Here is a 20,317-nt window from a genome sequence, read left to right as displayed (position 1 = left end):
TCCATGAGGCTCACCGCCTGGACCGAATGCACGGCCAATTGGTGTTTTAACTGTTCTATTTTCTTTTCATGGCAAGCACACTGCCGTTGTGACATATGCTTGGCACAAATGGTCAAGTCTTTGATGAGTTCCTGAAGAATCAGTATCTGCTTAGCCAGTGCTTCCAGGCGGGTGTGTTCCGCCTTTTTTGCCTGGAAGTCCTGTCTCAAAGCTTGCAACTTTGTCCTGGGCACTGGCTTGGGTTGCTGCCTGGTTAGTAATCTGCGCTTTCAGTTGCTCAGTTCCTCCCCTCAACAGCTGTCGGGTACACACCTCTTCCCTTCTTCCCAACTCCCTTTTTTGTCCCAACAACACGAGATACCACATGGCTGCGGCAGCCCAGATTAATCCTGCAGCTAGGATAAACCTAAATAAATCCCTAGGTTTTTACCCTTCTGCTTTTCATACTCAGTATATAGATCTAACAAATCCTGCCAAGAATGCCCTGTCCTCTGAAGCTCCATCACAGAACCCCAGGGATTGTATCCCTCCTTGGTGAGAGCCCTCTCCAGACAGGAGAGGTTTTCACCCCTCCCCCCCTTTGAAAGAGGCAACAGGGTTCTGTCCCTCTTTGCTGCCTCCCCCATGGCTCGGGCATCAGGTCCACCTGCTTCCTGTGATGCCAGCTGACCGAGCAGCCAGACTACCCTGTCTGCACTCCCTAAGCCCATACTTCCAGCATTGAACCCTTCGTTGATGCCGTCACCCACGACTGCAGGACTTCCGAGCCCACAGCTGTACCCTTGTGTTTCCTGAACATGTTGACCCAATCGGTTGGTCCAACTTCACTTGAGATTTCACATTGCTCACCTCGGCACTGGGGCTTACAGTGTTCACCCCCCTGGGTCGGAGGGAGAGATGCTAAGGTTATTGGCATTTAAAGAAACTAATGAAAAATGCCCACATAAATGATATGACATTTCAATAATCTGCAGGCAGATTTTCACCTTTATGGCTTTCTGCTTCAGTTGGACAGTTTAAATATTCGCTTTAATGATTAATTAGGATATTCAACTGGAGATGAAGGTATGAGCTTATAAAACATTATAGATATGTTGAAAACATTTCCACACAATATACAGTGTGGATCTACCTTCCCAGGGGACTCCCTAAGGGGAGGGGGCCATTGGGTTGTAACAACAGTTCCGGTGATGATCCAAAGGAAAAGCGTTCAAGGACTCTTGGACTCTGGCTGCAGTCAAATAGCATCCAAGTCTCCTTGGCATGAGATGATGACACCCAAAGAAGGCATCTGAAGTAGATGAGTGGGCCAAGGAAGGAAGGGTGGTAGAAGAGGAGATATAATGTGGATGGGGGGGGGGGCGGGAAGTGTTTTCCCCTGTCTAACAGGCTTTGAATTTCTATTTTGCTTTCCAGTCCTGCCGTCATTGCCGTGGTGTCCTTGGCTTTCGGTCGTTACTTAATTGAGCCTCTCTTCGCCCCTTGCCATGCCCCTGCCCTGGCTGTGAAGCTGGTCACCATCACTGGCATCTGTGAGTAACCCTCAAAAACAATCAAAGCAAAAGTGGGGAAGGGGAAAAGAGCAGGATTAACTGGCTATTCCTGGTATGATTCTGCCCTACCTCATTTTCTGCCTGTGTCAGCAAGAATTGCCCTTTTCCATGTCTGTCAAGCCCCATACAAAGCAATGGGATGCTCTATAAATATTTATCTGTAATGTCACCTCCCTATAGTAAATCGGGGCGTAGCTACAGGTGGGCCTGAGTGGGCTGCAGCCCACCCACTTAGCCTCCACGCCCACCTGAGCATCACTCAGGCATCTGAAATCCAGGATGGACCCCGGGCGGGGCCGGAGCCCCCCAAATCCACAAGCTAAGAGGGAGTGAGTCATCCCAGGTGTGGGGGGAGTGCCTTGGGGGGGTGGATCTGGGTGTGGCTAGCACTGGGGCCAGAGCAGAGCCAGGCCAGACACCTAGACACATGACTGGGCTGGGCTGGGCATGAGCAGGGCACCAGAGAGTGGGGCAGCAGCAGGCGGTGCAGGATGCACAGACACAGCAGCACCGGCAGGACAGAGGAACTCAGCAATGTGGGTGGATGACATTAAGCCAGGGTTGGGAGGGGCAGGCAGAGCTTGAGCACCTGCAACCACACCTCTCAGAATAGTCAGTGTTTGCCTCCATTAGGCTAAGTAAGGGGGGATTGAATTTCCTTGGGCAGGAAGTGTCACTTCCTATGCGTTTGTATAGAGCCTGGTACAACAGGGTCCCGATCCTGACCGGGGTCTCTGGATGTTACATACAAACAAATAAATCCAAAGCTAGCGCAGTATTGACCAAGAACACATTGTGTACATAAAGCACATAGGCTGGTACAGTATATTCAAAGGCGTGTAAGGCAGTTAGAGGCCCAAGTCCCTTTGTTTCAATGGAGATTGAACATCTCACTCACATTTGAGAGTTTGAAAATCTCCCCCATAAAGAACAAGAGTCAAACCCCTCCTTGGATGTAATGTTCAGTTACAACAGGACCCCTATCTGTCTCATCATAAGCATCAGGCTTAGCACTCTGGGATCATGTGAGATATTACACTACGAAGTTCCAAACACGTGCACTCACTCCCAGAAACTAGAGACTAAAAACACCTGTCAGGCCAACTAGCCTATCCCCTCATGTTTTCCAAGAGGATGAGGACCAGTTTACAGTGATTTAAGACATGGGATTTGTACAACTGCCCCAATACTGGACTCTCCATGAACGTAAAGCTCCCATTGTGGAGAACATCAATACCAGGCTCCCTGAAGAGGAACTTCCAAGATGCGGGGTCATAGTACAAAATAGTGACCTCACACTAGCCCTGCCCAGAAGCGAATTCAGTATATTCCAAGTAGGCTTTTTGGAGCCATAGAGAGAAACTATCACTTCCCTCCTTCTGGAGGGCATTGCCAGCATGCATGAAACTCTAACAATATTGAAAACCCGTGCAGCCGGTTCCCAGCTCTCCTCAGCCCTGAATATCAGGGTTTGGGATTATTTTAGATCTCATCTTAGTTATTTCCTCCTCAAGTTGCTAATGTCTTACTATCCTCACTGGTGTTTTCAACATGTCACAGTTCAGTATCCTCTAAAAACATAATTAACAAGCCACTGTGCTTACACTTTATTCCAGATCATTCATGAAGATGTTAAACAGGACAGGCGCCAATTTTATTTCCTACTGAACCTCAACTAAATACCTACCCACACATCCATACCTTGCCATTTACCATAGAACTGTAGGGTTAGAAGGGACTGCCAGGGTCATCTAGTCCAACCCCTGCCAAGACTCTTGACTTCATGCCTTCGACTTAGATTTCAGTCTACATGAATAACACTGTTCTGCTTCTTTTCCTTCCCTCCAAGCCTTAATCATTGCTCTGAACTGCTGGAGCGTCAGCTGGTCTGCAAATACACAGACCGTTCTCACAGTCCTCAAGATGGTCACCATTGGCCTGATTATTGTCCCAGGGATGCTGGTGCTAGCTGAAGGTAAGACAAGTGCAGCCTGTGTCTAATATGAGACAGGAAGGGGATACTAGCAGGACACAGAGGTAGGGGAGTCCTAGGGAGAGGCACAGACAGATGAAAAGGGAGATAAAAAGTGGAGAACAGAGTCAGAAAGAGAGAAACCAGAAAAAGAAAGAGGACTTGAGAATTTTAGCCAGGAGAAAAACCTTTACTGGGAGAGGGCGGCAGTGTCAAATACCTATTCCCAGGGGACAAGGCGATGAAGGCTGCATGTCCTTGAATCAATTGCTAGTTCAGCAGATGATGCGGGCCTTGGAATGTTCCATGCAAGCTCAATGCAGGTTTGAACTTATCTTGCTTTCTGAGAAATATGAAATGGAGGCACATTCCGGTTGCAGCAGAGCTCCGACATTGATGGATTGCACATCATTTTAAAATAGTATTTCTGTGCAGACTGATGTTGGATCAGAGGCATCTTTAATCTAGCAGGCAAAGGCATAACAAGATCCAACAGCTGGATGCTGAAGCTAGATAAATTAAGACAGGATGTAAGGCCTCTTTTTAGCAGTCAGGGTAATTAATCACTGGAACAGATTATCAAGGGATATGGCGGATTCTTCACCCTTAAAAATCAAATGGGATATCTTTCTAAAAGATGTGCTCTAGCTCAACCCCAAGTTATTAGTGGGACTGCATTAGTTACTGGGTGAAAATCTGTGTGTTCTGTTATGCAAGAGGTCAGACTAGATCAACCATCAATTTCGTCCTTAAAAATCTTTGAAATTTGAAGAGTCATTTTAGACTGGCTCTGTAAAGTCTCTCTGAGCTAGCACTGTGCTGTCAGAGCTATGGCAGTGGCTTTGCTGGTTGAATTCTTAGCACCAACTTCTCAGGGACCATCAGATTTATTTGTTGTATTTCTCTCCTCTCAGGTCACTATGAGAATTTCCAGCATGCTTTTGACACTAGCTCGCTGGCTCTGGACAAGCTGCCTCTGGCTTTTTACTCTGGAATGTTTGCATATAGTGGATGGTAGGCTTCCATATCTGTACTGGACCACATCTACTCCAGTCACTGATGAAAGCCAGATAAGTCCCAAAGAGTTCAAATCGCTGCAGTATGGAACTTGTGTGGAGCCTGTCTCATCGCAGTTACAGATTCAAATGCACCCTGGATCAGCAATGGCCAAGTCATCATAGTGGCTGTTTACCTGTCCCCTAGAGACGGGACTGACACCATTTTACTTGGGCAAAACATAATTCGAGTGCCAAATGAAGTAATGTTGGCAGGGCCGGCTCTAGCAATTTCGGCGCCCCAAGCACGGCAGCACGCCGCGGTGGGTTCTCTGCAGCTCGCCGGTCCCATGGCTCCGGTGGACCTCCCGCAGGCGTCCCTGTGGAGGGTCCAATGGTCCCGCGGCTCCGGTGGACCTCCTGCAGGCGTGTCTGCGGGAGGTCCACCGGAGCCGTGGGACCAGCAAGCTGTCCACAGAAATGCCTGCGGCAGGTCTACCGAAGCCACGGGACCAGCGGACCCTCTGCAGAAATGCCTGCGGGAGGTCCACCGGAGCAGCCTGCCGCTCTCCCGGCAACTGACAGAGCACCCACCGTGGTGAGCCGCCCCAAGCATGCGCTTGGCGCACTGTGGCCTGGAGCCAGCCCTGAATGTTGGAGACCTCCAAAGAGCACCTCTGCTCTATCTTGCATATTACAAAGGAAGCTCATATCCAGAAAGTAAAGACAATGATTTTGCAGGGTGAAACTCAAAGCATCTAAATCCTTAATATTGGGGGGGCAAGGGATGGAGGGAACTCCGATCTCAAAAGATGCTTCCCTAACTACTACCCTTAAGAGGAAACATTTGACTTTCTTTGTAGAAAGTCTCTCTATAGTTATGTAGTAAAACACATGGTCTAAGAAAGGATGCCCCTCTATTCAGGAAGCAAACACCCAGATGCAGCTCAGGAACAGTGACAGATAACCTGTTCCATCTCACTCTTCATTTTCCACGTTGGGCTTTGGAGTCTCAGGTCCAGACAGACACTTTTCTCTTCTAATTGCAGGTTCTATGTCAACTTTGTAACTGAGGAAATCATAAACCCTGAAAGGTGAGTACCATGGCCAGCTGCTTGAATTCACATCTGGTAGATAAACAAGCCACTGAAGAGGATGTTGATTCCCGTGCTCCAAAGCTGGAGCAGCGTAATAATACAAGCTGTTAAAGGGCACAAACTCACTTCAGCACAACAACATGCCAGTTCATTGAAGTCTGAATATTTTTCATATTGAGATTTGACTCGGGTGCAATTCATTTAAGTACATACCAGCTGTTGTCATACTGGAGCAGACTACAGGCCGATTAAGGCCTGTTGCCTAGCCTGCATGGTGGTAGTAAGCCTGATGGTTCAGTGGAGGAGGCTGTGTTGGAGGGGCGGAATTTCTTCTTGATCCCATCAAGGAAAAATGTACATTTTTAACCAGCGGGGTCAGTCCCAGGATAACCACATTAGCTGAGAATTGGGTTTGGTTAGTGTTCTCAATGCCTGTTATGCTGTGCTGTACAGCATAGTCTGACTCAACGCTCTTTGAAGCAAAGTTACAATGAGCACCAGTTGTTGTTGTAGACATGTGGGTCCCAGGATATTAGAGAGACAGAGTGCGTGAGGTAATCTCATTTATTGGACCTCTTTGTAAGGTTGAAACCTTCTCCCTCTCACCAACAGAAGTTGATCCAATAAAAGATATTACCTCACCCACCTTGTCTCTCTAATGAGCACGAAGGCAGGAATTTCATCCCATTGCCAGTGGATATGTAGGGATGAAAAAAGTGACTCTCAGAAGGGGAGAAGAGATATTTAGAATGAAGAGACTCTTTGGTTTTCCCCTTTACAGTGAGGTTTATTCTCATTGTAAATAGGGTTTTTAAAAAGGGACCTAAAACGAGCTCCAATTCCCATAGCACTTCTCCCTCAGCGACTGGGTGCCTAAAATTAGATGCTTTAGCCTACCAGATTTGGATCTTCATAGGATGTCTTGCTGATGCAAAAGAGGACAAAGGGGACCTACCCACATTTAGCACCTCCTGATTAGAAAGTATTATTTTAGGTACAGTGCTCTTCTGCCCAAGACAAAAGACGGTTACTCACCTTTGTAACTGTTGTTCTTCGAGATGTGTTGCTCATATCCATTTCAGTTAGGTGTGCGCGCCGCGCGTGCACATTCGTCGGAAAACTTTTACCCTAGCAACTCAGTGGGCCGGCAGGTCGCCCCCTAGAGTGGCGCCATCATGGCGCTTGATATATACCCCTGCCGGCCCACCCGCTCCTCAGTTCCTTCTTGCCGGCTACTCTGACAGTGGGGAAGGAGAGCGGGTGTGGAATGGATATGAGCAACACATCTCGAAGAACAACAGTTACAAAGGTGAGTAACCGTCTTTTCCTCTTCGAGTGATTGCTCATATCCATTCCAGTTAGGTGAATCCCAAGCCTTATGTAGGCGGTGGGGTCGGAGTGAAATGTGGCAGAATGAAAACTGCTGAGCCAGAGGCTACAGCATCTCTTGACCGTTGAACCAGGGCATACTGCGAAGCAAAGGTATGGACCGAGGACCAATGGAGCTGCGCGACAGATCTCGTGGGAAGGAACACGAGCCAGCAAGGCGGCAGATGAAGCCTGAGCCCTGGTAGAATGCACGTTGATGTGGCTTGGGGAAATATGAGCCAAATCATAACAAGTGCGGACGTCCGTCATCACCCAAGATGAGATCCTCTGAGAGGAAAACAAGCAAGCCCTCCCTTTGGCCCGCTACCGTGACAGAGCTGGGGCACCTTACGAAATGGTTCTGTCAGCGCAATATAAATGCGAGCACTCCACAGATGTTCGAGTGCAATGGTTGTGCCCATTGCGTTGAGCTGTGGGTAACATGAAAGGCTGAAACCACCTTAGGGAGGAAAGCCGGGTGCGGTCATAACTGCACCTTGTCTTTGTGAAACCTAGTGTACGGCGGAAGCACCGTAAGAGCTCTGAGCTCGGAGACCCATCTGGCCGATGTAACAGCTACGAGGAAAGATGTCGTCCAAGACAGGTATAGCAGAGGGCCAGTCGTGAACGGCTCGACTGGGGGAGACATAAGTCTGGTTAAAACTAGGTTGAGGTCCCAGGTTGGGGCTGGGCGGCGCACCCGAGGGTGCAAGCGCTCCAAGCCCTTGAGGGACCTCGAACCCATAGAGCGTGAGAACATGGAACGTCCACCTTAGCCTGGCTGGAAGGTAGAGATGGCTGCTGAGTGTATCCTCAGCGATGATACCGCCAGGTCCTGCCGCTGAAGGCCAGAGGCAGGCCAAATAGAGGGGATCGAGACCTCAGCAGGAGCAAGATCGAGCGTATTGCAGCTGTAGAAGAAACGCTTCCACCTGGCCCGGTACGTTGACCAGGTGGAAGGATTCCTGTCACCCCGGCTCAGTTACGCAGCAGCCAAACCGTGAGGCGAAGAGGCTGCAGGTCCGAGTGACGAAGCGTGTCGTTGCCCTGAGTGATGAGGTCTGGGTGGGGTGGCAGGGTAATTGGGTCTGTTATTGACAGGCCGAGCAACGTGGTATATCAGTGCTGCCTGGACTACTCTGGAGTGATCATGATGATGCGCGCTCTGCCCCTGCGGAGTTTGAGCAGGACCTAATGAACCAGTGGGAACAGTGGGAAGGCATAACGGAGTTGGCCTTTCCCCGGCACCAGGAATGCGTCCAAGATCGATCCCGAGGAGAGACCTTGGAAGGAGCAGAACATCTGGCATTTTCTGCTCTCGCGGTGAGCGAACAGGTCTATGTGAGGAAACATCTCCACTTCTGGAAAGCAGAACGCCTCATATGGGGCAGAGTGATCACTCGTAAGACAGGAAAGACCTGCTGAGTCAAAGCGCCAAGACGTTCCGAACGCCTGGGAGAAAGGACGTCACCAGCTCCATCGAGTGGGCCATGCAAAAGTCCCGGAAATGGATGGCCTTCTGACAAAAGGGGGGAGGACAATGTCCCTCCCTGGATATTCATGAAGCACATGGCCATTTTGTTGGCTGTAAACACCGAGATACAACGGCCTCGCAGCTGCCGCTGGAACCCCTGGCACGCCAGGCGGACTACTCTCATTTTTGGGGCATTGATGTGGAATGCCAGCTCCCGAGAAGACCAAAGGCCTTAAGCTCGGAGGTGACCATGAGCACTCGAGCAGAGAGATGACGCGTCCGTCGTCAAGGGCAGTGAGGGCTGGGGCGGATGAAACCGCATCCCTGCCCACACCAGGGAGGGAGTTAGCCACCACTCTAGGGAGCCTAAGGTGCTCGAGGGAACGGTGACTACCATGACCATCGGCTCCCTGTCCGGGTGGTACGCCGAGGTGATCCGGACTTGGAGAGGACGGAGGCGGAGCTTGGCATGTTTGGTTACAAACTTGCGGGCAACCATGGACCTAGGAGACTGAGACAAGTACGAGCCGAGGTCGTTGGGAAAGCCTGCAGACCTCAGATGATTGTTACCATCGCCTAAAACCGCAGTTGTGATAAGCAGGCTCCAGCTAGGTAGGAGACCAGGATAGCCCCTAGGAAGTCCAACCTCTGCGTGGGAACCAGAGTGGATTGCTCTATAGTAATCATCAGGCCTTGACCCGTGAATAAGACCGTGACGATGCCCACGCACTGAGTGGTTTGTGTCTCAGAGTCTCCTCGGATAAGCGAATCGTCCAGATACAGAAAAACGCATATCCGACATCAGCGAAGGTAGGCGGCGACTATGGCCGTAAATCAGAAGTACTGACAGTTGGCTAGAAAGCGGAGGTATCTCGTGTGCGGAGGGAAGATGGCATTGTGAAAGTTCACGTCCTTCATATCCAGGGCGGCATAGTAGCCTCCAGGAGGCAAGGATGGAATAATGGTTCCCAGGGATACCGTGCGGAACTTCAACCTTATCCTAAACCGGTTGAGTCCGTGCAGGACTAGGAAGGTCTGAGACCTGCGTTCGAGTGGGGGACTAGGGCATAACGGGAGTAAAACCCCTTGCCCCTTTCGTCCGCCGAAGGGGGACAGGGCTGGAACAAATTAGAGGTGGTACCTATGCTCCACCGTGCGCAGGACCCAGCGATCTGAAATTAACTGGGGCCACGCCAGGAGAAAGCGGGACTGGGATCCCGGCCTGTGACTGGTACACCGCCCTCAGGCGCACCTTGGAAGGTTCGTCTTTGGTCCCAGTGGTAATTGCGAGGGACCTTGACCTTGGCTCTTTAGGGGTCCTGACGTTCATCTGCGACCACCTTGGCCTTGCCGTTTGCCAAAGTCCTATCTCTGGCTAGGCACAGAGTATGGCGGCTGGGGACAGAAAAGGCCTGCGTTTGGTCGCTGGCATATGCATGCTGAGAGAGCGCATTAGGACCCTATTGTCCATCAGGCTTCGCAGCCTGGGGCTGTCTTTGCCGCGAAGAGGCCTGTACCAACAAAGGGTAAATCCTGAATGGCATACTGCAGCTCTGGCCGGAGGTTTGAAACCTGAAGCCATGAGATGCACCTCATGGCAACACCAAAGGCCAGAGTCCTGGCTGCAGAGTCTGCTGCGTCCAACGAGGCCTGGAGGGACACTCTGGATACCTTTTTTTTTTTCCCCCGTCCTCCAAGACGGCAGCAAACTCTTGGCGGGAGTTTTGAGGGAGAAACTCCATAAACTAAACTACCTTCACCCAGGTGCTACAATTATTGCAGCTAAGCAAGGCTTGTTGCTTTGCTACCCAGAGCTGCAGGGCCTCTGCAGAGTACACCTGGCGGCCAAGCAGGTTCATTCACCAAGCCTCTTTCGGTTTCGGGGCTGGCGCCCGCTGGCCATCATATCAGAATCGTGGTCCTGAGCATAAGATCTGCGCATGTGGGATGACACAGATGCGTGTCCGGATGACCATGGAGGTACTAAAAGAAGGCACAGGCAGAGTCTCTGACTCTATCAGACCTTGCCCAACTTGGCCCCGGGGACCGGCACTGGGAGGCGTACCGGTACCTGGAACGAGATCCAGACCCGCAACCAGAACGGTGCCGGGAGGTCGACCGAGATCTCAAGGCTCGGGGAGAGGCTACAGGAGTCAAGGTACCTGTCGTGGTGCCGGGAGTCGGAACGGTGCCGATAGCGGGTCGGCGAACGGGATACCGACCGGTGCAGCGAGTGCGACCAGTACCGATGAGGAAAACAGCACCGGGACTGTAAGTGGTGTCGGGCGTGCCGACAGGACCTGGAGCATCTGCGGGACCGTGATCATGAACGGTGCCACTCTGCTGTGCTGACAGAGGACGGTCACATGAAGAGACTGTATTACCCACACCGGCGGTGCCGGGGTCAGGCAGCATCGACTCTGTCATGGCAATGAGATCCCTCGCCGCTGGTAATGTCTCCAGCGTGGAGGGAACAGCAGGCTCAACCACAGTGCATACTGGGGAGCTGTCAGGCACCGGATTCGATGGCCCTCGTGGGACCGGGATCGATGGTACCGAGGTCGTCAGAGCTTCGGTAGGTGTCGGTGCCGGGCGATCCGAGTTAGATGAGCTGTCTGGCTGCGGTGCCGTCAGCACGGAAGCAGCAGGAGCAATAAGCTCAACCACGGCGCGTGCCGGGGAGCCATCAGGCACCGGATTAGATGGTCCTTGTGGGACTGGAATCGACGGTGCCGACGTTGTCGGTGCCTCCGAGGTGTCGGTGCCGGGCAATCTGACTTAGACGAGCTCTCTGGCTGCGGTGCCGTTGGCACGGAAGCAGCAGGAGCAGTAGCTCAACCACGGCGCGTGCCGGGGAGCCGTCAGGCACCGGATTCTATGGCCCTTGTGGGACCGGGATCGACGGTGCCGACGTCGTCAGTGCCTCAGCAGGTGTCGGTGCCGGGCGATCCGACTTAGACGAGCTCTCTGGCTGCGGTGCAGTTGGCATGGAAGCAGCAGGAGCAGTAAGCTCTACCATGGCGCGTGCCAGGGAGCTGTCAGGCACCGGATTCAATGGCCCTGGGGGACTGGAATCGACGGTGCCGACGTCGTCAGTGCCTCAGCAGGTGTCGGTGCCGGGCGATCCGACTTAGACGAGCTCTCTGGCTGCGATGCAGGTGGCACGGAAGCAGCAGGAGCAGGGGGCTCAACCACGGCGCGTGCCGGGGAGCCGTCAGGCACCAGCAGGAATCGTAGGCTTTCTCGACCTCGGAGGAAGGGAGCGGTGCCGAGTCGACTTTGGTGCCGGCGACGGCCGGTGCCGAAAGGCCGTGGCAGTACCGGCGGGGTCCGGTGCCGAGGAGGCGCTTCTGCCAGCCGCTTGATCATCGCTCGGCGCCCAAGGTGGAGGGATAAGTGAAAGTCCTGCTCCTTTTTGTTCTCGGCTTAAAAGCCTTGCAAATGGGGCACTTAGCTGTCAAGTGTGATTCCCTGAGGCACTTCAAACAGGAGTCGTGTGGATCTCCCTTTGGCATCGGCTTCTGGCAGGCCGAGCCCATTTTAAAACCCGGTGAGCCGTGCATGGGCTCCGGCACCAGGTTCATGGAAGGGGCTACTTCCTGAACCCCGCTAACAATTACTAAACTAACTATGTTAGCAAACAAAAACGTATAACTATACAAATATATATATAAAAGGATTATAACTGCATAACTATATACGAGAACTACGAGTAGCTAGGGAAGTGGAGGTCAGCTAAGCCGCGCTCCACTGTTCCAACGACCGACACGGGCGGTAAGAAGGAACTGAGGAGCGGGTGGGCCGGCAGGGGTATATATCAAGCGCCATGATGGCGCCACTCTAGGGGGCGACCTGCCGGCCCACTGAGTTGCTAGGGTAAAAGTTTTCAGACGAATGTGCACGCACGGCGCGCACACCTAACTGGAATGGATATGAGCAATCACTCCAAGAAGAAGGATGGGTATTTTGGAAAAAGGTCTGAAATGAGAGCACAAGAAAAAATGTCACCACTAGGGAATTTAACAATTGTTTGCTATATCCTCATTCTCACGATTCTGTATTTACATAATCCGCAACCTACAATCATAATCAGGAGATGCAATGCAGGTTCTGGAGCTGGGCAGGACCCTTTTTTCCCATCCTGCTCAAAAAGATTCAAAATTTCAGCTTTTCTTATCCTGAATCGGGACGAAACGTTGAAATCTCAAATTTTCATGAACTAACAACTGAGAAAACAATTTCACTTTTGGTCAAAAACATTTCATGTAACCATTTTGAAATGTTCTGTTTTGTCTTTATTTCTCTATACTTAGCTTAGGTTTCTAAACAAAAAAAGTCATTTCAAACCAAAACCAGATTTTTCCATTTTGGAAGTGTCAAAATGGGATGGTTTTACAATTTCAAAATTTGTCCAAACTAAACCTTTCCCACAAAAGTTCTGGTTTAATATCTGCATTTTTCAGTGAAAAAATGTGATGTTGCAAATTCCCAACCAGATCTACTATCTTCACATGGGATAGAGGTAAACCTGATGGACAGTTGAGAGGTGCAATAAAAGGGTTGTTTTTATTCTATTGTAGGAATATCCCACTGAGCTTGATAGTGTCCTTGCTCATTGTTACTCTAGGGTACCTTCTCATTAATGTCTCCTACTACGCAGTCCTGACAGCAGAGGAAGTGCTGGCGTCTGAGGCTGTGGCTGTGGTGAGTATGGTCCTTTGTTTTTCTTTGATATTTTCAGTGTAACACAGATAGTTCACATCTGGGACCAGAGGGGCTACTGGAGAGAGACCAGAGATTCATTAAATGAAGGAACAGATTGCAGATTCTTATGCCGGGGCAAATGTCTGTTTAAACATATGGCAAGAAGGAAGAAGTATAAAGGAGATGATCTAGGAACAGTATACCTCTCATAAGGAGTCTGTCCTCTTTAGCAAGAAGAAATATACTTACAGCCACTGGATTGCAGGGGTTTGCCCCCAGTTTTTCATAGGGGTTATATGATCCATTACCCCTTCCACTTTTTGTCCCCCAGTCTTGCAGGCTATAATTTTATATAAAGTTCTTTATACTGATAACTTTGCTCCTGCCTCCCAGCAATTCTTCTGAAATGATGCACCTGTTGGATTGCTTGTAAGGTTCTCTTCCCTCTCAGTAATAATGGAGATGGGATTACCTTGAGGTGGTGATAAAACCTGGCTTTTCCACCAGCGCAATTATAGAAAGAGACATGTGAGACAGAGGTAACTAACCCTGAATAACTGGGTTCTCTATTTCCCCCCCAGAGCTTTGCAGATAGAGCTTTTAAGAGCATTTCCTCAGCAATTCCCATCCTAGTTGCTTTGTCCTGCTTTGGTTCTCTGAATGGAGGAGTCTTTGCAGCTGCAAGGTAAAAGCCTGACCTTTCTAAAGCCAAACATCTCTTCCACACTAAAACCAGCTAATCTTCAGTTCAAACACACTTTCTGCAGCCCTTGATCTGCTAAAAAACATTCATCAATCAATGGACACCCTATCACTAGCGAAAGCTATATTAATGCTATAACAAGTATCATGCCATCAGAGCAATTCACACTTAAGGTTGCCATCTATGTTGTATTCCTCTTTTGGCTTTTCCTTTTGCTGGTGTGGTTTGATTTCTTTCATTGTGTAACGTGAAGCTTAAGGGGAAACTCAAGAGCCACGGAGCTGCAAAAACACATGCTGTATCATGAGCTCCCCCTGCTGGTGACGAGTAATATTGTATCTTTGTTTCTACAGCTGGTCAAAATTTTTTTTTTTTTGAAAAAAGGCACAATCAGAAATATTTTCATTAAAAAAAAAAAAACCAAAAACCTAAAACGTAACTGAAAATTTTGTATAAAATGAAAGTTTTTCACAAAATATACTTACCTTCTTTTCATCCAGTTCTGCTTCTTTCTAACAGGATGTTGTTTGCAGCTTCCAGGGAAGGACAGTGGCCTCTACTCTTCTCCATGATCCATAGGCGAAGAAACACCCCCTTTCCAGCCCTTTTATTAATGGTGAGCAGAGCTTTCTGGATGCTGAATGAAGCTTGGGGTTTTTTTTAACTCTCATTCTTAGAGAATGAACTCATCTGCCCTCCCCACCCCACACTAAGCCCATTTCATTAATGGACTATGATAATATAAAAAATTCGAATGTGTCATTTACTATGGGGTAGCTCCTAAAGCTCCACTGTACAAATGTATCACAAGTAACGGCTCCTGTCCCAAGCAGCTGATGGTCTATGGGTGTGTCTGCACTCCATGCATTTTGGGGGGGGGCTTTTTTGTGGTGGTGGTGTAGACCTGTGTCGCCTCTGCCCCAGCACAGGTATCAAGAGCAGTGTAGCTGGTGAGACACAGCATAGGGGAGTAGAGAACAGATAGACCTGAAGGGTGTGATGGGTATGTGTGTGAGGACCTACTTTACAGGCTCTCTACTCACCCAAGACATGTCTCTCTGTCTACACTGCTATTTTTAGGGCTGTAGTGTCCCACTGCCTCCCTGCAGCTGGAGCCTCCCCACAAAGACACTGGCTGTGGGAAGTTAGCAGGGAAAGACTGTTCCAACTCCCTGTTGTTGGAGCCTATATCTGCAGCAGGGAAAGGTCATGTCAGAGGGGTTTCCTCGTTGCTTCCCCCCACTAGAACCTTTCCCTGACACATGAAGCTACACACCTCGGTGTGGATGCAGCCCACTTTTAACTATGGCACATACCTACATGTACCCAGCGTGCTGTGGGCAGCCCTGTGCAGAGCTGACGTAGCCTAAAAGACAAGACTACATAGGTGAATGAGACAGGAGAAGGGTACAGGGTAGCAATACCAATGTTTTTGCACAAACTAGCTGCGAGTGTCATTCTTAACCAGTCACTAGCAGAGATCACAACTCCCACCTGCCTAGCCCTTAACAGATGGCATTGTTTGGTCTGCCCCCACAGACTGGAATTCTTAACTGGACTTTCCACTGTCCACATAAAGCCCCTGCCATTATAACTGGCACCGTTCAGTGCCCTCACTGCCCAAGAACAGAATGGATATGCTGGCTGACTACTGTACCTTCTTCAGAGCAGGGTTCGAGACTTTGGTGGGACAGCGTATGGGACGCTTGCACTGTTACTTCCCATGTTGTAGCCGTTCATTGCCTAGACAGAAGACGTCAGTTGACAGCACTATCAAACCTACTGCTCTGTAGGAGTGATAAATGCACATTAGCACATTTTTATAGAAGAAAAAACTCCTATTTGGAATCCGATTGTGCAGTAACTAATCTATAGGACAAGTGATCTGATTTCCGAGCCCTTGCACGTCACTTCCTTCCTCCCCTTTGTTGGTCACAGGAAGGTGTTGTGTCTTGTTTCATATTAAATTGTAAGCTCTTCAGGACAGGGGCTGTGTTACCTGTTTGTTTCCACACATCATCTAGCACAGTGCAGCCCTGGTGTCTTCAGTTGCTACCACAATATGATAAAGCCCTCCAAAGAGCCTTGTGGCACCAAGTAACCTGAGACTAATAAAATGCTTCCTGGAGGGGTCCAAATTCTAGCTTTGGTGGACTTTGCATCAAAGGAAAGGGTTGGCTTTTCATCTATTTCACATGAGAGAGAAATTTTTCAAAGGGCAATTTGACACCCAACTCCCATTGACAATCAGTGGGAATTGGAAACCTAACTTAACTTCCATTTGTTCCTTTAAAATCTCCTCCCAAGCTAAGTTTTTGTTTTTGTTTTAAAAAACCTTCTCAACTCAGGATTTCTTATAGTGTCCCATGAACACAGGATCTAAGAGTTTCCCAAGCAAACTAAATTTGCACAGTAAGGACTTAAATCTCCTGCTCTTTTCACTTGTAGGAGGCTCTGTGATTTAGTTAATACCATATTTGCACATGTTGAGAAAAGGCACCAGCACCACTGCGGAGACAGAGAGAATATAAGACAATAGCACTTTATAGCTGTTGTAAGACCTACACAAATAACATGGGGTGGAAAGGAAAAGCATCTTCCCTAGGTGTTACTGCAGTGCTTAATACTGCATTTTTGTCTGTGTCCTAGTTGCCTCTGATCTTTTTGATGGTGTTGATTGGCGATCTCTATGGCCTATTGAGCTTCTTTAGCTTTTCACGCTGGCTCTTCATAGGACTGGTGACCCTGGGGCTCATGATACATCATTATCGACATCCTGAGATACCGAGGCCCTTCAAGGTACAAAGAGATCCAGCTAATGACAGCTACGCAAAACCACACAATGTGGGGATTTTGAAAAAGGAGTTTAGATGTGAAAGGATAGAGATAGGCAAAAGCGGCTGCATGAGATCAAATGGTCCTCCAGTATTCTGTACTTGTTTCATCTGGAGACAAGGAACCCAAATGGAAAACTATTGTAATTATAGTGAGTTAGATAAGGCCACTAATTTGTTTCTGCTTATAGAATAGCAACAATTGCAGCCTCCTGGCTATTTCATAGCTTGCAGGAGTTCGGTCCTGATATAGTTAAGACAGTAGTAAGACATGAAAAACATAGCTGATTTTGCTTAAGTTTTGTATCTGAGCAGACAAATGCTCCTACTGACACACAAGTGACAGCTGCAGTGTAGAAAATGACCATGTGATGCTTCCCCCCCCCCAAGCACAGCAACACTGTAAAATGCATAGTTTTCATTCAGCTGGTTGCATGTCAAATGTTCAGAACAGCTCTCTCAGCTGCAACAACTGATTGAAGTCAATGGAAATCATGCAGGTAAAACTGCAGAAATCTGAAACTTAGCCCAGTTATGTTAAGCTTTGTTGCAACAAAAAACAAAGCTCAGTACAAAAACAATCTAGTTAAGTGAATCCCAGACCAGAATAATGCTCTCTGTCCTCTGAAGTTCAGATATTTTCAGGACCACTGTAGCTTAGAAAGTGAAACACTACCATGCAGTTTCAGTGCTTTGTACAAATGTCTTGTTTGCTGCTGCTCGATATTATGACAGCAATCTATTCGGTACATGACTGCAAGCTCTGCCAGCTGACTGCTTAGAAAGACCTTCCATTTCTTAGATTTCCTCTCTTTTCTAGGTGCCTCTATTCATCCCACTGGTTTTCACAATAATATGTTTCTTCATCGTGGGAATGTCCCTTTATTCGGACCCTGTGAACACTGGCATTAGCTGTGCCATAACTCTGACTGGTCTGCCTGTCTACTATCTGGTGGTCCAGAAATCAAGAATACCAACCAGCTGCAGTGCAATGTTCAGTAAGTACAGGCAGTAACTTTAGATCTAACCCTGAATGTCCTTCTAAAAAATAGGCTCTTGTTCAAACGTGTAATACAGGAACCTCACTGCTAAGGTTCTATGGCCTGTATTAATGCAAGCAGTCAGACTTAGATGATCACCATAGTTCCTTCTGACTTTAAAAAGGAAGAGATTCATAGACTCAAACTTTAAGGTCAGAAGGGACCATCATGATCCTCTAGTTTGACCTCCTGCACATCGCAAGCCACAAAACCTCATCCATCCACTTCTGTTACAGGCCTTAACCTCTGAATGAGTTACTTGGTTTAAATCTTGATTTAAAGACTTCCAGTTACTGAGAATCCACCATTTACTCTAGTTCAAACCAGCAAGTGACCCCTGCCCCACGTTGTACTTGTGAAGCAGGGATATTTTAAGGCAAAAGTGTGAGTCTTGCATATTCCCATGCAAAATTATGCATACACTAGCAGTGACTCACCACAAACATCCAATTCTAGGATTAAGAAGCATCATGGCCCTTCCAACCACAGTCAATAGCAGTAGGCTAGACAGCACTGCAATTATAATCTCTTCACCCTTTAGCCACTAGTCATATTCTGTCCAATTCAGGTTCTTATAACTTATCACGATGCATCTGAGAATCTCTTGTCCTGGCCCACCGTCAGGCCTATTTGGGAAATAAGGAAGAGTTCTCCAGAAAAAGCACACACACAAGACCTTTCTTATGCAACAGGTTACAAGTCATATGTATTGTTCTAGTACAGCAGCACCTTGACGCCATAAATCAGGGCCCCACTGTACTAGGCACCCCCTGGTAAGTAGAGGTCAAACAAAACTGCACTGGAAGCCACATAGGAATACATTAAGGTTGCTATTTAAGACAGAGGGTTGTACAGGGGAGTTGGTCCTTGGTGCAGTTTTCACTAATTCTGTATAAGAGGTGTGGCAGAAGAAAGGCTGGGGGAGTCTTTGGACAGAGATTGCCCTAGTTCAGCAGTTTTCATTTATGGAATAAACTTCCCCCTTCCCCACCCCCAAATGGGCTTCCTTTTCAGACAGTGTTTTCTCCTCTCACCTCTTCATTCCTTTGTGTTTAGATTCCATGACGGTGAAGCTACAGGTCCTGATGGAAGTCATCCCACAGGAAATCCAGACCTACTGAAGGTCTCTTGCATCACGGCCCAGACTTCAAACTTAACACAAGAAGGCCTATTCTTGGGAGCAGCTGGTAACGAATCCAAACAATAGGATCCACAAGACCTTCAATAAGATCAGACCATAAGTGGGAACCCAAGGCTATTTTAATGTTAACATTACCGTAGTCACTTTCATGAACCCTTACCTAATGCTGGTTTGTTCAGATACTCACATATAAAAAACACTTCTTTTTAGAGTCAGATTACTTCAGTGATGTTACAGTCCAGTACTCCCAACACCAGTAATTCACTACTGTGGGGGTGAATCTGAAGTCAAACTGGTTGGTGGTGTTTTCTGATAAATGGAGCAAAGGACAAAGCTACCTTCAATGCATATTATATGAAGTAATAACAGGAAAAGGGAATAAGAAAATATGATCATTTATAGAGAAGAAATCGTTTTCCAAAACCCTTAAAGTATGTCTGAGCAACTTTCACGTGGAAGCTGCCCAGCATAGACTAAGCAGAGAGTAGCCATGGAGTCTTTCAGTGTATGGAGGGACAGTCTTCTCAATACAATTTGGTTCAACCCAGCCACAATGTGGGAGATCACTCTCCTATCAATAAACTTCCAAACTTCACAACCAAGCAAAAGAGGATTGGGAGCGGTGTTCATGATAAAATTATTGTGCAGGAGGTCACTACTAGCCCTAGCCCTTAGGCATTAAGTTTATTCTCAAAAAGGATTATTTAAAGGTGATGCTGGAAAATGATAGTGGCAGCAGAACTGTTGTACTTAGCAACTAGAATTTTTCCTTCTATTTTAAGAAAACGGAAATTGAAAGAAAGGGAAAGACGAGGGTGGAGGGTAAGGATATGCTGAATGTATTATTTTGATGCTGCTGTCTGAGGACAATTTGAGTTTTGGAAAAAAGTTTAGAAACAGCTATGGTTAGGGTTTCTCAATCCAGAGTCTGGCAGTGCTGCAGAGGGGCTGCTCTCAGCTTCAGAATGTTATCTTTCCAGCCACTTTGAGCAACTGCACAAACTACAGGGAATCCTCCCAGTAGGCATTATAAACATGTATTCTACATATGCAATACACATGGATGTTTGTCAAGAACACTACTGAAGACTGAATTTTTAAACAAAAACCCACAAAAACAAAAACTCTGTCGGCAGCCACTTCATTATTGAAAAATGTGATTTCTAATCAGGGCAGCTGAGACACCCACTGGCACATCCTAAATCATTACCCATTGTGCTTAAATATTGTGGATTTAACTTTTTAAAAGGTGAATTTCATATAGGTAAAAAAGTTGGGTTAATAGTGTTGAAGCTTGACATTTTATTTAGCCAAAGAAAAGGTACATTAGATACACTGCATTTCCCCCCAGTGTCCCACTAGTGCCTCAGTCTAGAGCTGGAGAAACAGTTACTGGGAATGACAATTCAGACTGATGTCATTTAATGCTTTATTTC

The 20,317-nt window shown here is 48.0% G+C and overlaps 1 protein-coding gene across 2 annotated transcripts in view; it reads left to right on the top strand.

The window, feature by feature from the left end:
• The window catches only part of LOC115641054 (cystine/glutamate transporter-like), a 32,852-nt gene extending 13,762 nt beyond the window's left edge, over positions 1–19,090 (top strand). Inside the window, exons 3-12 of one of the 2 annotated variants that reach the window (XM_030544170.1) lie at positions 1,417–1,532; positions 3,403–3,528; positions 4,440–4,539; positions 5,570–5,614; positions 13,040–13,163; positions 13,745–13,848; positions 14,386–14,482; positions 16,516–16,665; positions 17,521–17,698; positions 18,797–19,090. In XM_030544170.1, the coding sequence (XP_030400030.1) occupies positions 1,417–1,532; positions 3,403–3,528; positions 4,440–4,539; positions 5,570–5,614; positions 13,040–13,163; positions 13,745–13,848; positions 14,386–14,482; positions 16,516–16,665; positions 17,521–17,698; positions 18,797–18,861 (1,105 nt within the window). In that variant the 3' untranslated portion in view covers positions 18,862–19,090. The remainder of the gene's footprint in view (positions 1–1,416; positions 1,533–3,402; positions 3,529–4,439; positions 4,540–5,569; positions 5,615–13,039; positions 13,164–13,744; positions 13,849–14,385; positions 14,483–16,515; positions 16,666–17,520; positions 17,699–18,796) is intronic. The other variant, XM_030544176.1, reaches the window with a different exon arrangement.
• Positions 19,091–20,317: the final 1,227 nt, after the last annotated feature.

Source organism: Gopherus evgoodei, chromosome 1, assembly GCF_007399415.2.
Source record: "Gopherus evgoodei ecotype Sinaloan lineage chromosome 1, rGopEvg1_v1.p, whole genome shotgun sequence".
Lineage (NCBI taxonomy): Eukaryota > Metazoa > Chordata > Testudines > Testudinidae > Gopherus > Gopherus evgoodei.
The sequence above is the reverse complement of the archived record's forward strand: the minus strand, read 5'-3'. Positions and strand labels throughout refer to the sequence as shown.